This window comes from Halyomorpha halys, unplaced genomic scaffold, assembly GCF_000696795.3.
Source record: "Halyomorpha halys isolate HHAL.00 unplaced genomic scaffold, Hhal_1.1 Scaffold36.1, whole genome shotgun sequence".
In the NCBI taxonomy this organism is placed as follows: domain Eukaryota; kingdom Metazoa; phylum Arthropoda; class Insecta; order Hemiptera; family Pentatomidae; genus Halyomorpha; species Halyomorpha halys.
This window is the reverse complement of record NW_027108624.1, coordinates 281,580-299,742: the sequence shown is the minus strand read 5'-3', so window position 1 is coordinate 299,742 and position 18,163 is coordinate 281,580. Positions and strand designations below refer to the sequence as shown.

Here is an 18,163-nt window from a genome sequence, read left to right as displayed (position 1 = left end):
ATTCTGATCAAAATTCAAGTCTACCGTTTCTGTTATGCGATACTGACGTATGAAGATGTGATACTTCTATAAATTAATGTATATTTTTGATTTACTTATCTATGTAGGATTTTTTTTCTCTTGCATAGTAGCCCGATGCTGGAGGGGTTAATTTAAAAAAATGTAGCCGCATACTATATGTATGTTATGTAGAGTTAACATTGGAACGTGTTGTAGTACTGTATTAAAAAAAAAATAATGCTAAGAGCAAATAAAGCATAAAATTCAATAATTGAAATGATTCAATTAGAGCATGTGGTTAGAGAAAGCAACTAATTATTTAATACAATAGATAATAAAAATAAATACAGTGCAGATGTGGTAATTAACTATTGAACCAGAACAAAGCATAATTAAATTAAGTGTTATTATATAAGAGATACAATTGGGGTACAGATGATCATATTTGGGCTAAATCTATATTAGAGGTGAAGTACATCAACTCTTTTTTGTTTTTTCCGAAGATTTCAGATTTCTTAAGTGGCCATGTATCTCCGTGCGTTATGCAGGTTTTTATTAATTTGAACCTTTGTTGATCGTACAGAATGCAGAAGTGATTTAAAGTTATAGAATTTCTCTTCGATTTTCTCTGAAACGACTCGAGCAATCTTGGTTAAAATCGCCAATTTCGTTTTATTTATTGCAAAATATATCAATTTTTTCAAATAAATTGAGGTGTTATAATTAATAGTAAATAGCTCATTTTCACATCCCTTAATAACTCCAGAAAAATTATTAAACCATTATTATTTTTTTAGATCTTCAATAATTAATTTTTTTTTTAAATTCCCTGGTTAGACAAAAAGTTTTTTTTTTTTTTAATTTGTTGGTTTAATTATCAACATCTTCAAGTATTAATAAAGTATCTAACATTTTTGAAAGCAATATAGAAAACAAGTACTAGCACTAGCTTGGATGGGTTTGGTGTTCGTTGCTTGATTTGGAAATACTGTTTCATGACCAACCCCTTTATAGAGGGACGTGTTGTGGTCAATATCCACTCTCAACCACCAAGTTTTGCTTTTGAAACTATTGAATAGTAAGGTACCTACTTAATAGAGGTTGAGGGTGTTCCATGAGGTGGGTATTCCTAATAGATGTCCTATAAGGCTATCTCACTCTTATTTTTCTTTTCAATTAAACCAGATTTATATTAAAATCACCAAAGGGTAAAAATGACTAATTAAATCATTGAAATTTTATTTTATTTTTTGGCTAAAAACGTTGCAGTGAATAATTCAAATTTCGAAAAACATTTATCAAAATAATTAAATACATTGATAAAAAACCGAAAAAAACAAGGAAATATATAAATGAAAAATTAAATTAGAACTTACAATTATTATAATTTCCATACAACTGAGGAATTACTCATTCTATTAAATTGAATGAACTAAAACTCGCCACATCGCACCTTGGAAGAAACAATGGCTTAAGTGTATTTTTTTTTTATAAAAAAGAGTTTATAAATAAGTTTAAAAATCTCAGAACAGCATTAAATGGTAAAATAATGAAAAAATAAAACACATATTATTCAAACAAGTCGTAATATTACAATTACTTTAATATTTTTCCAAATATTAGGGGTATTCATGATGTGTTAAATGTAAAATGTTTTACCATGTTAAATATTATAAGTATAGGATTGTAAGCAGCCCTATTTAAAGTCATGTTAAATGCATAAGAGCTTCTAGCGGATATTCTGAAAAACTTAAGTAATTTATTGTATGAATTTATTTATTTAAAAGTAATTTATTACAATATTCCTAAATTGAGTGAAAAGTGGAAGTTGTGTGAAAGTTTGGCTACTAGATTGTCTTGTTGATCTTGCGAGAAGAGAAGCAAGATGAGCTAATTCACAACTGTCATTACATTATTATTAGTAATTTTTATAATATTGTATAATAGTATAATGTATAATGTACGAGTACAATACTACATAATAATAATAAATAATAGTAATATGTATAATACTACATTGTTTGTCCCTACAACAACAAACAAAATGGTGACGAACTAAGCTTGTCTATTGCATGACTTCATTCTCCCTTTAGCAGATCTAGTAATGGACAGTCATCCATGTTATATGTTATACCGCTTTAACATGTTACACTAAAGATCATGTCTTCCCTTTTTATATGGTTAGTTAGTGTAATGCGTTCTAGGCTTTGGAGTTTTTGGAAATGAAAAATTTGAAAACTTCGACACCGCCACGGACATGAGTGGTTTAGAAGAAAAAAAATGAAGGAAGAAATAAAAAGGCTTCACCCTAAAAGATTTATTGATTCCCAGCTGAGTGCTTTCCCTCATTTTTCAACCGATCTTATCTCGGACACAAAGGTTCCAAGCTCTAAAAAATTATGAATTTTTCTATATAATCCTATAATTTCTTAAGTATTTTAAGTGCGATTATTAGTGTTATCGCGATTTAGAAAATGTCATTTTGGTAGCCTTCGATGTTATATTATTATTTTTAATAATTTTTTTTGTAATAATTATTTTTAAAAGTTCCACAAAAGGTTCTCGTTTACTACTCAATATATTCAGTTCAGAAAAATAGATAAATTTCTACTCATATACTTTTTACTTTCACTAACCGATATTTGGAATATATAGTAGGGGGAAGTGTTGGGAACGTAAAAAAATTTGGATTTCTGTTAAAATAGCGAAGGAATAATTTTGTTTTTGAAAATTTGGCATTTAACTTCTCTCAAACTATTTCAAATATAAAAACACCTAGCTTTCATAAAATATAAATTAATTGTACCTCGGTATACCGAGCTTAATAAAATTCGTTTGAGCGATTTTTGGGAAAATTGAAGAAATGTAATAAAATCGATTCTTTAAGGGCGAATGCTGTAAGATCCCAGATTTACCAGCCTTAAATAGTTTATTTCAGTTTCGAACGACTTTTTTTGTTTTTTGAATTACGCTGCTAACACACAAACATCGTGCAAGGCCTGGTTTTTTTGGACTCACAGGACTTCAAAACTTTATTTCCATCGAAAACTAGAATTATAAATTTTCCACTAACGCAATACTTCCTCTTAATTATATATTGCATATATAACTGAGAGTGAAATGTAATTAGGAGATTATAAAATTATTATAATAACGATATATTATTATTATTTTTTTTTTTGATAGAGTTATTTATTGATAGATATTACAATCTGCCACACAGCTGTGGGCAATAGGTAATAGTGATGAATGATCTCATACATACTAAACTAAAAAAATAAAAGAAAAAAAATAATAATAATTAAAAAAAAAACTCTCTTAAAATATATACAAACAAAAGAACAGACAAGATGAACATAATCAAACTATCTGTATGAAAAATAAAATAACATAATGGTAAAATAATATATACAATATTTACACAATCGACCTGAGGATCCCTGAGCCCACTCTATCCCCCACCTGTGAGGGATAGAGCAGAGCTCAAGAGATCCCAGCCCATCCCTCTCGCTGCATCACTAGTGACCATATATTATTAAAGCATTTTTAAAAATGCGTCTTCCATTATGTTTAAATTTAAAATAACTAATTTCTATTAATGTGACTAGTGTTTTATTTTCCGTTATATTAGTCCAACTTATTCATTTACTTATTTAACTTTCTTCATGTAAATAGTTTAATTAAGTTAAATTTATTTAATTTTCGGTTTATATACATATAAATTCTGTTATTACTTATTATTGATTATATATTTTTTTCTTATTATTATTTATTTTATGATTCTGGTAAACAGCGAATAACAGATTTTAATGACACACCCCCTTAAGGTTTTCGAAAATAAAGTATTACGCAAATTATTCGGACTGAAAAAGGATGAGTTAACGGGAGAATTTAGAAGATTACACAATGCTAAATTAAGGGACCTACACTCGGTAAATATAATTCACGTTATTGCATTGCGGCGTATAAGATATGCGTGTAAGGTTGTAGGGGCTTAAATACTGAATCAACAGGCAAATCAGAGGGGTAGACCGAAAAGTAGATGGGAGGATTACTTTAAAACTGATTTAGTAGAATTGGGTTTGGAGGGGCATCACTAGGATGTATGCAGAAAGCGTTCAGTGGTATCGGCATCGAACCTTCGGGTTTGTTAAGCCTTCATTATTATTATTATAATTCTGGTATGAATGTGATCATAATTACTCATTGCTCAAGTTGTAGTAGATTATAATATTTATTTAATATTCAATAAATAAATGTCTCTTAAATTTCTGTTAACGTTATTAATTTACGTCCCTTAATTCTTTACACTTTTTATTGAATCTCCAAGACTCTGGATCAAAAGTCCTTACAGCTTTAGGCTGAACGTAGTAAATCTTTTGTTTTGTAAAGTTGAATGGAAAGAAATTTTCTTTGAGACTTTTTTAAAATAAACAAAACTCTAAATCAGTTTCCTGGACTCAGAGCCAGGTTCGGGAATGAGGCATGTGCTCGGGAAAGGTGCCTTGTTGAGGAAAAAAGTTTTTCCATTTCAATTTCCCGATGGGACCGGAGGAAGTGAAAAATAAATAATACAGTAAGACGACCGTGTGTGTGCCATGGCAGCCGTTACCGAGGCCAGATGGTTATCGCGTCTCTTGTAAATCTTTATGAATGTTAATTGTTGAGATTGAGGATACATCGAAGTGATTCAATGAGTCAAAATATGGTAAGGTATGAGATGAGTAAATTTGCTAAAATATTAGACCTAATAGAGCTATTTAGGTTCAATAGTTCCCGAAATAAAGTTTTTAAAAAGCAATTTCATAATAAAATGGACTGAAAAATCAGAACTTAGTGAATTAATTTTGAGAAATCTATATCTCAAAAATCATCCGTCGTACACATGTCTATTACCACTCAAACTAAAGCTAGTTTAACTTACTATAATAAACTTTATGTCACTTATCTTCGTAGGAGTATTAGTTTTCATGATATTTGCTAAAATAAATATATTTATAGTTGTTCGGACAAATTTCCATTTGCCAAATTTATATTCATATGTGAATATCATAAAAACTACTACTCCTACGAAGATAAGTGTCATAAACTATACTATAGTAAGTTAAATTTCATTTATTTTGAGTGTTGGCAGAGACATATGTGTGTCTTATGGGTCGAGAGATATATTTTTTCAAAAATCCAACATTTTGAACGAACTACTAGAATTTAACATTTTGTGAGTTTATTTTGTCAAATATAAAAACTACTACTCCTACAAAGATAAACATTAACTATTTTATAGTAAATTGTACTAGCTTTAATTTGAGTGCTGGCAGAAATCTGTACGTCCAATGGTTTCTGAAATAAAGTTTTTCATAATTCAAACTTATTGTCCGAACTATAAATCAATTTATTTTAGCAAACATCTTGAAAACTACTATTCCTACGAAGGTAAAAGTCATAAACTTCTTTATAATCCATTAAACTAGCTTTAATTTGAGTGCTAATAGACATCTGTACGTCACATAGTTCCTGAGATATAGACTTCTCAAAATAAATTAACTAACTACTAATCTTTCAGTAGATTTTTAAGCAATTTTGCTTTTTAAAAACTATATCTCGAGAACTATTGGACGTAAATAGCTCTTTTATGGCTAATATTTCAGAAAATTTACTCTTCTTTAAATAATGATCTCTTAGATTTTCTTGTGTTGTTGTTAGCTTTTAAGATGTAGAGCTCCGATTGAAAAATTAATGTTTTGAAATAGCTGCCATTTTTTATACCCCCTACCTATACTTGGCAGTTTCATCAATTTAGACTTGTAATTATACATAGTTTTCAATAAAGTAATCAAAAATTGGGTTGAGATAACTGCCTTTTTTTCTTCCCGGCTCTTGTACTAACTGATTTTTCGGTGCATTTTATTATGCTATGCTGATTTTTAAAAAGCTATATCTCGAGAAATTTTGAATGTAAATTGCTCTATTAGGGTTCATTTTTTAGCAAATTTACTCTTCTTTAAATAATGATCTCTTAGGTTTTCTAGTGTTGTTAGTAGTTTTAAAGATATAGACCTCCGAATGAAAAAAAAAAATTAACGTTGTGAAAAGGCGCCATTTTGTATTCCAACTACCTATACTTGGCAGACTTATGGATTTAGATTTGTAATTATACATAGTTTTCTATAAAGTTATTAAAAATAACTTTTTCTCCCCGGCTCTTGTATTATCTCAGAAAGGTTGTGCTTGTGTCACATCATGAACACGTGTTTGATGAGGTTAGTTCCTAGCTCGTGTGACGAAAGAGTAAACTGTGGAGGTGGATTTGCCTGAAAGAGGAAACCGGCACCTTGGACCATACTATAAATAAGCAGAGAGCCTAGGAGAAGGGTGGCGGAGAGAAGCCGTAAAAAATAAATCAGAGTTGATTAGTAACCCTACCCGCGGACCAATCCTTGTGGACACTCCTTCCCACCCTACGATCAAACTTATTTATTATTTATAAATTTACCTCAACCCTTCTCCTTCTAGAACTGCCTTTCTATTGATCCTCCAGAGGAAATATCTTTCTAACAGAGCTATTTACGTTCAATAGTTCCCGAAATACAGTTTTTAAAAAGCAATTTCATAATAAAATGCACTGAAAAATCAGAACTTAGTGAATTAATTTTGAGAAATCTATATCTGAAAAACCATCCGACGTACACATGTCTATTACCACTCAAACTAAAGCTAGTTTAATGGGTTATAAAGTAGTTTATTACGTTTATCTTCGTAGGAGTAGTAGTTTTCATGATATTTGCTAAAATAAATTGATTTATTAGTTCGGACAAATTTTCATTTGCCAAATTTATATTGATATGCGAATATCATAAAAACTTCTACCCCCTACGAAGATAAGTGTCATAAACTACTTTATAGTAAGTTAAATTTCATTTATTTTGAGTGTTGGCAGACATATGTGCGTCTTATGGATCTAGAGATATATTTTTTCATAAATCCAAAATTTTATACGAACTACTAGAAAAGCCGTAAAAAATAAATCAGAGTTGATTAGTAACCCTACCCGCGGATCAATCTTAGTGGACACTCCTTTCCACCCTCCGATCAAACTTATTTATTATTTATAAATTTATCTCAACCCTTCTCCTTCTGGAACTGCCTTTCCATTGATCCTCCTGAGGAAATATATTTCACAGGAGTAGCTTTACTAAAATCTGAAGATTGCTAGGGTCCTTTTGATCGTTGGCTCCTCCCTTTAAACCGTTGACTGCATACAGCGAGGTAAAGCGTACTTTGCTCCATTTTTCATATTTTGAGTTATCTCATCGTCTTAATTATTTTCTAGGACACTAAAGCTGCGATGGTCTGTTAACTACTCACAGTTAAATTTTTTTTTTTATATTTAAGTTATCTACAATGCCTGTTGAACAGATTCGATACTTAGGACTCCATCTTGACAAGAGGCTTACTTGGAATCCACACACAAGACTGAAACGACAAGAAACTGCTCGTAGATTGCGATTGCTACAACACTTACTTGACAAACTCTCTAAACTTCCCATTCACTACAGAAAATTAGTTACACTACAATAATCAAACCAATTTGGACATATGGAATTGAGCTCTGAGGCTCCACCAAACCATCAAATTCTTCCCGCATCCAATCATTACAATCCAAAATCCTACTTAAAATCCTCGATGCTCCTTATTACGTCACAAATAAACTCATTCACAAAGACCTTAACATCCCATTCGTTTCAGATTTGACCCAAAACAGTCTTTTCATTCCTAACTCCTTAACCATCCTAACCCATTAATTCTTAATCTTTCATCCTTAACAATCCCTGATAATTCTCCGAGGCGTCTGAAAAGAAGGTGGCCACGGGATCTTCTAATTTAAATTAATGTTTGAAGTACCACCAATGGGTGGTTCCTTCCCAAGATTTTCAAGTGTATATGAAACATACTACATATTTACCTATTGTATTATTTTGTACAGTTGTAAATTACATTAAATAAATAATTAAAAAAAAAGTTATCTAGAATTGAGCAACTTATTCTAACCATGGTGGGGAGTCAAGTTTTTCAATTTGTGGGACCGCTACTTCATGAAAAAAGTCAACGCCCCATGCCGGATTTGAATCGAAGCAGCCCGCAGGTCTCAGACTGATAGACTTGCGCCTATCCCCTGAGCTACGGTTGGCCAGTATAGTTAATTTAAAAAAAAACCTCGAATTTAGTCGAACTCAAATTTTGCCATATCTATTTCGAACAGAAGTTAACCTGAGGTAAAAACCTTGGACCTATATTCGGGCAATTCAATATTTTAAAAAAAAAATTTACGAATTAAATAAAAATTATATAATGAGGAATATAAAGATATAAAGAGTGAGAAAGCTCCTATGTACTAAACAGGTGTACATATTTATTTCGGCAATTCAATATCATTATAGTAATTGAAATATAAATTTTTACTTAAGAAATAGTAACTTTTACAAGAACTTTATAAACTTAGTTTGTAATAATATGATTCCTCTTTGTGCTTATCACTTTCCTATTTAAGCTAATCTTTATTACGTTCTACGTTGTTTCTTATCTAGATTCCGCTCTCAATGTTTTTATCTCTATCTCGATTCCGTTTCGTCCTTTAAATTATCTTTATAGCCTTATAACAGTCGCCCACCTACGGTTGCGGATTTTCCCACCTTCATTCTCTTTTTTATCGACAATAGACGGGTAATATTGTTATTTTATTATACGTACCAATGAAACATCAAATGACTTAAACAGATATGACCAAAAAAATTTTTTATTAATGCTAATATTTGTTTGTTTTTATAAAGAAAGTAAATATTTAAATATTATAGCATACATAAATATTTCACAACATAAATTTAACTGGAGCAAATATCTTAACATTACCATTTCCTATAGTTTCAAATTTATGAATTAATCTGATTTTCCTATTTAGTCTTTCATGTAAAAATCACAATAATCTTTATTGTTGTCTAATAATATTAAAAATACTAATTTTATGTTTACTATAAGGGGAAAATATTTAAACACACACTATTATTAACCTCACACCAATAAAAGTTATCCTGATAATATTTATAAATAGTAGATTACCTCCATGCTAAACATTTCTTACCTCTATTCATTACAAAGATGAAATTTCTACGTAGTTACAATAAATCATTCCTAAAATAAAATTTTTAGCATAATTCTATACAGATGGTTTACTAATTATATTTCTAGTTGATTTATGTTGTCTATATAATGTGCACTTAAATTATTTGTATGGGTCTTAAAATTAATTACATGTTCTTTGTTTTTATTTATGTGTATAGCTTCTGTTATTTTTCTATTTTCTATTTCCATTTTTTTTTTATTTTTAAAATCAAAATTTTTTTAAGTTTTATAGTTTGGCCAGTGTTGTAGTATTTATGTTTTTAACGTGTTTTCAATTTCCTTTGAGTTGCTCAGTTCTGGTTTCTAATTTTATAGGAAGTTTTACCTATAAATACCCCTTCACAATTTTAGAAATTAATTTTATATATTATATTTTCCTTATAATTTTTTTTATTTCTGTTTAATTTGTCATTATATAATGCTAATTTTAGACTGTGTTCATTTTATATTATATAAATGTCATTTTTATTTTATCAATCAATCATGATACATAATGCATTTTAAAATACTGATACATTTTATTTCTATTATCATTATGTTTTTTTTTGTCATCAACATTATCTGATTGTCTATTATAAACATTAGTTATCATCGTTTAACTATGTTTTATCATTTTCCTAATCACTTTATTTTATTATTAATGGTATTATTTATTTTATTACTAGTTTCTAAGGGTTTCTCTATATTACTATGTTTATTTTTATCATTTATTATGAAGTTGTTTAGAATTTTATTATACCATAATTTATTAATTAATTTTATTGTATATAAATTTTCAAGGAGCATTATATAAATTTTATATCTTTAAAATATTCTGTGTATGTTAGTGATATTGCATTGTTTATTAGTTTATAACATATAATAAAAATAGAAACAGGAATATAGAGAATCCCTTAGAAATAAGTAATAATTTTTTGTTGATTTTCAAGGATTAAATAAGTTCATAATTTTATCTAGGTTATTGTTTAATGCCCAAACTTGTTGAGAAATTAATTTGAAGGGCCCCTTTTCTAAAGACGTCACTAGCAACCTTTACTATAACGGCCCATGAACTGATTGAAAGATGGATTGATTGATTGATTGAAGGCTAGTGACCAATCTAAGAAAAAGAAATATCAGCTCTTTTTCGTTGTTAACAAATTTTACTCAGAAGAAATTTTTAAGAAATAACTTTTATTTATTTAACTTGTTATAAAACGTCATTCTCCTCTTTATATATGATCTTCATCGAGATTAGTTTTATTGTTTAAATAAAATAAATTGTATTCTATTAAGTTTCAAACATTATATATCAATAATTTAAATGTCCAACGTTTCGGCCAACCTGCCTATCCTCAAGGGCAATCTTAAACTTAACTAATTAATTAATTAATTAACTTAAGTATATTATTTAATATTAGTATATGAAGTACACCTTCAACTGAAGGCCAGGTGCACATTCACTTTTGGTTGGCTGGTTGGATTTTAGTGGACTGTATATAATGAAAATAAAACACGATTAACAGATATAAAATTCTATTGTATAAGTTACAGGTGGTGGCCGAAATAAAAAAATATTGTTAAAAGGGTTAATTAATTTTTAATAATTGGTCTTAGGAAAACTGTAGATGTTGGTGATGACCCTAGATCTTTAGGGTTTCTCTTCGCATTCCTCGACTTCTCTCTCCCCTGCTGCTGGGAATAGAGAGGTCTACTCACTAATTGTAGATTTTTCCTAATAAGTCAACAAAGAATGATTTCTGCTGGAAAAAGAAAAGGGTTCTCTCATCCATAAGTTTCGTCTTCTTCCCATAAACCTTCGCTAGAAAGGGTAGCTTCTTTTGTTGGCCACATGGGGCGCTAGTAGAGCCTACTTATTGGGGGCTCCTCCAATTGAGACTTTCGCTTACATTATGTTACCCGAAATAATTAGTATTAAATTATTCTGTAATGAACAGTTTTAAATTTAAATGGAAAAATTTCAAAATAGGTTAATATAATATAAAATATAAATTAGGTTGGTATAATATAATATAGGTTAATTTAAAAGTATATTTAATAAATATTAAAGTTTTAATTTTGAAGGATTAAATAAATTCATAATTTTAACTAACTTTTTTTGATCTAATTTTATTAGAACTGAGAGGAATTTTTTTGGAAATTTTTTTAAAAGTTGAGTGTAAGGCGTAAAGTTATAGTTAAGATAGTACTTAAGGATGTCCAAGTTGGCCGAAATATTAGACCGTTAAAGTTATAATAAATAGTGTTTGAAACTTAATTACATACATTTACTTTACTTTACATAATTTATTTTATATAAACAATAAAACCAGTCTCGAAGAAGTGATAAGATTCTAAAATTGATTTTGATATTAATAATGTTATGGTATTTTTTTGTTGCCTACATTAGATCAATGACCTGGAATGTTTGATAATCAGACCACTTATCGGTTCTTTATTTTTTGGATTAACGACGGACAGCGTTTATATAACGTTTCAATTCGATTTTTTTTTAATATATGCATATTAATTGGAACGCATCTTTTATCAAAAATTAAAAAAAAAAACAAAAAAAAAACACGTGAGACATATTTGTTTGTAAAAAACAAACCCTAATAGAAATATTGCAGATCTTGTGAAAATCGGGATGAAATTATTAGTAAAATCCTCTTTCAATGTTCTTGTTTTTTCGTTTTATTTTTTTTTTTACATTTAAACTAAAAATTCAAATCATTTCTGTAACTGTAATAGTAGCATGAGAATGCGAGGCGATGACAAAAATAAAGAATTTTTTATTCCCCGATTAAACAATTTGATATTTAGAATTCGAGTTATCTTTTATAACGTAGGCTATTATTCTGGATAAAAGAGATTACTCGATACAAAAGGAATGAGATTATTTCAGGACCGTTTGAGACTTAATTAGATACAATTTACGAAGACGTTATAAGATTATGTAGAGACAGAAGAATGATGTGTCAAAAGTTATTTATTGAAAATCTTCCATTAATAATTACGATAAAAAAAAAGATTTTTTTTAATTTCCAGAATCGCGTTATCCTTTGTATCTCGGTCCATTATTCCGGATAAACGTGGATCCTCGATATATTGTAAGGAATGGGATTATTTCAGGCTAGATCACTATGTATACATTTTTAATTAATAACTGTGAATTATAACTAATTCAGTTGAAGTTAATCCCTAATTTACACTGATGGTAACCTCGTTGGGTCGACCTTTAAACTAAGGCACTATCATGGAATTATTAATTACTATGAACTCAGAGCTGCTGATTATTCACACCGCTTCGTTAATGCAAACCTCAATTATTATATCTTTAATGTATTGAAGTGATAAAAGCAGTATAATATGGGCAAAAATGTCCACTAGAACTATTTCTTTCATATATCCTGTACAAAAGGTAATACAAAAATAAAATCTAATTTTTTTTTTCTAGTGCTCTTACATTACACAGCTTTAAATTACCACTTTAATTATAGTAGAAATTAATTTCATACTTATAATTATTACAGTAAAAAGTGATTATTGCCATAACGACCTTGGAAACACGAAAATAAAATCATTTATGAATTCAATTTATTTATAGTTTTTCTTCACTCTCAATTACCTTAAGCGACTTTATGAAACATGTATTATTTTTTCTTAAAATTCTTCAGCATTCCAACTGGCGTATCACAAATCTATATTAATACTCTTATTTTTTAATTTTTAATTTTTATTATTTAATAACACAAGCCAGAATCTAGGGCAATAAATATTGGAGCTCATTAGAGTATTCATTTGTACAATGTATATAGTCTAACAACAAAACAGAAAAAAAAATACAAATTAAATAACAAAATTTTAAAACATAATAAAATAATATAACAGATTATTTTATACACAAGATAAAGAAAATTAATATTGGAAGAAGATAATTGACCGTATGAAGTGATGGTATAAGAATGAAGTTGGTGGCAGAACTTCATTCTTATCAGCCCTGACAAAACCCTGCTCCAAGAGATCCCAGCACTTTTCTTCTAGCCACGTCACTGCAGACTCTTTGTGAATTTTTTTTTTAAGTTGAGAAAATATTTTTAGTTTTTTTCTCCTTTAGTTATATTATCAAGTTATCTTATATTATATATGCAATCAATTTTTATTACTATTAACAATTATAAATGGTTAATTATTTCAAATAAAAAAATGTTTGAATAAGAAATAAATAAGATTATTACGAGGAACCAATTTTGAAAATTCGCTATTTCAGCATTTCAATGGAGAAAAGACCTACCTAGTATTGTACCAACTTAACAAATTTATTCAAAATCCTTTTCAAGAATATTATTTTAAAAAAATTATTAGTCGTACAGATGTCTAATTGCACTCAACTTGAAGATTTACTAAATTTACCGTTCTAATGATTAACGTAGAAGCAGATGTTTTCCTGATATTTGAAAAAATAAATTTACCAAATGTTGATTTCTCTTTAATTGGAAAAATATTAGTTTTTGAAAAGTCTCGGATTATTGAACGTAATGCTTCAGTTTATATTAGCTTTTACTTGATTACGTAATCAAAGTTCTTCCATTAGAGCTCAAATTTATAAAAGGCTTTCATTAATTTTTATAATGAGGTTTTAACCTTTACGGATAATGAGCACTAAAAAGATGAACAAAAACTAACTAAAAATTAAATCCCTGTCTTTGTGGGAATTATTTTATTTTACCTCTCTTATAGCCTGGAGACATACAGATGGTTTTGGTATAATTAATAAAATAACAAAAAGAGGGAGCAAAAACGAAAAAAAAACTATATAGATACCTAAAACATGGAAGAAAAATGAAAAATGTAAAAATCTTTGTATAAAAAAAAAACTAAAGTATAAATACCCCCTTCCCTCTCCCCCCCCCCAAATATATGGTGAAAGTTTTAAATATACAATGATATTTAATTAAATAATGAAATATAACTAACTAAAAACGCAATCGATAAATATTGTTTTAGGCAAAAATTATGTTAAATGTAAAATAACATAATGAAAAAAATATATACAAATTTTTAGTTATATATTTTTTTGTTTCTTACCAATTGTATCTTATGTATCATTTCCTTTCATAAATTTCATTATTTTAGACATATCTTATTTCTTTAATTCCATTGCTCATCTTTTAACTTCTTTCGCACCTTTCACTATGTTTATTTCTTGAATGCTTTATGTTTTCTAATTTTTTATTTTATCATTTAGTTTGTATAATTTTTATCTCTATATTATATTTCATCATATATTGTTATCAATCAATTACTATCTACTTAATTTATTATTAAGTATATTTCCAAGCTTGTTTGATTATTATTTTAAAGTTATTTTTTATGTTTCTATTAGTTATAGTTGTTATCTCTTTTTTCGTTTTTCAGACCTGATGTATGCTTGAAATTCAGGTCGAATTTGTCGTTTGTAACAAATACATTACTAATTTTTAGTGGAACACTGGTGTATTACCATCAATGTGAAATTCCTTATATAGTGGGAATGGACAAATAAATATTAAACATGTATATCAGGATACGCGGAATTTTATAAAATAAAAAAGGGAATTTAATAACTGTTGAGCTTGAGAAAAAAATATATTTTTATTATATCGTTCCATAGCATTCATTATTTATCGCATCGTTATAAATAATTTAATAAATATAACATTTATTCAATCATGATGTTATAAATATAAGTTTAAATATTTATTAGTAATATTAGTTTGAATATTTATTGTCAATACTTATTTTAATAATTAAACGTGTTCAATAGCCTATTTATAATGCTATCTTTTAAAACCTCTACTCTTATCAAAGCATTTAATAAAAGATCTTCTGATTAATTGCCACAATTGGAGTTCTGGCAATGGTCAGATGCCTTGTCAGCTTTAGCGCACTTGCTCAGTCGCCACTGGCTCATTACCAGTGATGCGGCGAGAGGGATGCGTTGGGATCTTATGGGCTCTGCTTTACCCCTCACACGTGGGAAATAGAGTGGGTTCAGAGATCCTCAGGTCGATTGTGTAAATATTGTATATAGGAGTGTAAATGTGACTAGAGATTCTTTTATTTTTATCATTATTTTATTTTATTTATTTATTTTTTCATGTACATAGTTTGATTAGGTTCATTTTCTTTATCCTTCTGTTTGTATATATTTTAAGAGATATTTAATTTATTTGTATCTATTTTTCATTTTTATTTTATTTTATTTTAGTTTGAATGTGATCATTCATTATTATTACCTATTGCCCACAACAGTGTGGCAGATTGTAATATCTATCAATAAATAAAGTTTAAAAAAAAATAATTTTTTTAACATTTTGATTAAATGTTTAAATCTACCTCCTGAAAATTAAGTGCAGATCATCACACAACTACATAAAATGTTTAAAATGCAGCTCTTGCTACTGTGCAAGAAACTTTATCGAAAGGTTGTACGTTTTTATTATACTGTTAGTCGGGAGTCCCTTCCTCATTTCGACCCAGTTGGATCTTCTGTGGGTTACCCCTCTTTCCATTATATATTCCATATGAATCCTATGCTTCTTATGAAGCTCATTAATTCTTTAGGGTTTGTTCTGGAAATTTCTTCAGGTTCCATTCTGTCCTGTCCCAAATACTGCAGTCCTCAGAAGGCAAGGGCTTCACATTCACACAGAATGTGCTGTGCCTTTTCTTCGTCTTCCATACATAGACGACAGGTGGAATCCTCCAGCAGCCTCATCTTCTTAAGATGATATTTTAAGGGACAGTGTCCCGTGAGGAGTCCTGTTATCGTCCTCATTTCATTTCTAATAAGGTTAAGGTAGAATTTTACCATTTACTTTGATATTTCAGTAAAGATCAAAGGATTACTTCAGGCCTGGTTTCAATGTCCAGTATGTTTTCTTCTCTTTATGTTCCCTAGAGTCAACCACCTTCCTGACATGTTGCATTTAGCATCATTTCTGATCCCTTCCTAGCTAGGGTATCTTCCATCTCGTTTTCTTCTATCCCCTCCACATCACGGTCAGTTTATTGCCTCTGGCTAATTCCTTTAGTCTTTACAGGCAATTCAAGACTAGCCCTGACTTTATAGTATAAGAAATTATTGCCTTTAAAGTAGTCTGGCTGTCTGATATTATATTGGGTTGTAAAATACGTTCGTAGCGTTTTTAAATATTTCAATTTAATCCTCTCTGGATTTATAAAATCATGTTTACTTGGTCAATAATGTTTGCATATTTTAAAAAAAGAATTAGTTGGGGTCTTTTTATGCATCATTTTCAGCCGAGATTCCTTATCTCTAAGTGATATTTTGCTTGCTCAAAATGGAAGAGAAAAAAAAATCATTTTTGTCATTGCAAAGGCATAGTTTTTCATCACGATGACGCCCGTCCTCACCCACCCTATTCAGCAGATCTTGCCCTGACAGATTTTCACTTATTTCGGGTAACTCCCTTAACGGGAAACACTGTAATTTTCTCGAGGACTACAAATCGCACGTAGAGGAGTTCATTGCACACAAATATGAGAAGTTCTGGTTGGATAATAGTGAAAAGAAAATATAAAGGTAGTATTCATTATAAAACATTTAATTTATGATAGAGTTTTTTATGGATAAGTAGGAGTATGTAATTATTGTTATTATATTATAAAGCAACAATATGTTTGTTGTGGGGAAGTTGTAGAAAGTATTTTTTTTTACAATAAAACTTACATGGAATAATTAGCTTGTTTTCTTTTTTCTAATTTATTTCCTAAATTCGGTTATTTCTATAGTCATTTGGCCGAAATATTGGATAAATAGATAAAAAATAACTTTTTGTTTTGTTGCTGTTATAGACGATTTATGATTTGACTTACCTATTAGTCATCTATTATTTATAATAAAAAATAATAATTATAAATTTTACCTTTAGGTGAGATCATGCCTGGTCGCCAGTGGAGGTCTATTGTCTTCGGGAATGACGGTTGCATTCCCTTCTATTTACAAAGAACAAAGACTAACAACAGAAATGTCATGGTTAGGTGAGTTTTAATTATTATTATTTTATTTTAATATTTAGGTTAATTTATTTTCTGTTTATATTAAAAGTGTTTATGATGCCGTTTATTTGTATATTGCTTTGATAAAATTCAGAGGAGTAATGAACGATTATATGAACAATAGTCTCCGGGATGAAAAAAAACTTATTATATTACTATAATACTTATTAATTATTATAATATTAATTTATAATTATTAATTTCTTTAAAAAAATGGTATTTAAGGTTTTAGACGACGCTAGAAACGAATATGATTTGATTGTTCCCAAAAAAAAAAAATTGTCCACCTGCTTTACTGAAGTCCTCATTATGTTTTTATATTTTTTGGTGAAAATAAAATCATTTAATAGTATCAGTAATATTATTTTCATATTCTCCAAAAAGAGAAAAATCGATTGACATATAATAACCATGAAGAACTTACTGAGCTAGACGCTAAAAATGCTTAATAATGTTAATAATTTTTTTTAACGGTGAGATCAGAATAGCCTATAACTTTTTAACAATAAGATGTAGGGTATGACGGTGCTTAATAATAGCGTATAATATATTATAATATTAGCTGCTGTATCCGAAACGTGGATAATCAAGAATATTCTAATTTTTTTTTGGGTATGTATCTACTTACTTACTTAGGTCCTTTTGCTCATATCTTATTCGTATTTAATGAAAAATATTTCAAAATATTTATTAAATAAATCAAAAATTCTTATCCATTTTTGTCTCAACACTTTTATTTTTCACCAGTCCAACGTTTCGGCCATTCCAGCCATCCTCAATGACATCTTCAATATAATTTCTTCCTCACATTAATTTAAAGTTTCTTTTCCAGGCTATTCATTTTCTTTATTATAAGTTAAAAGTCTTTTTTTTATTTTTTAAAAATTTAAAATTATTAATATTTAATTTTTCTTATATAAGATTTTCCACAAAATGATATGGT

General features: G+C 28.7%; 1 protein-coding gene across 1 annotated transcript in view; it reads left to right on the top strand.

Annotated features, from left to right (window-relative positions):
* The window catches only part of LOC106686942 (uncharacterized), a gene marked incomplete at its 5' end in the record, with an annotated part of 68,947 nt that overhangs the window by 16,885 nt on the left and 33,899 nt on the right, over positions 1–18,163 (top strand). Inside the window, 1 exon segment of the mRNA XM_014430556.3 lies at positions 17,094–17,202. Within this exon segment, the coding sequence (XP_014286042.1) occupies positions 17,094–17,202 (109 nt within the window).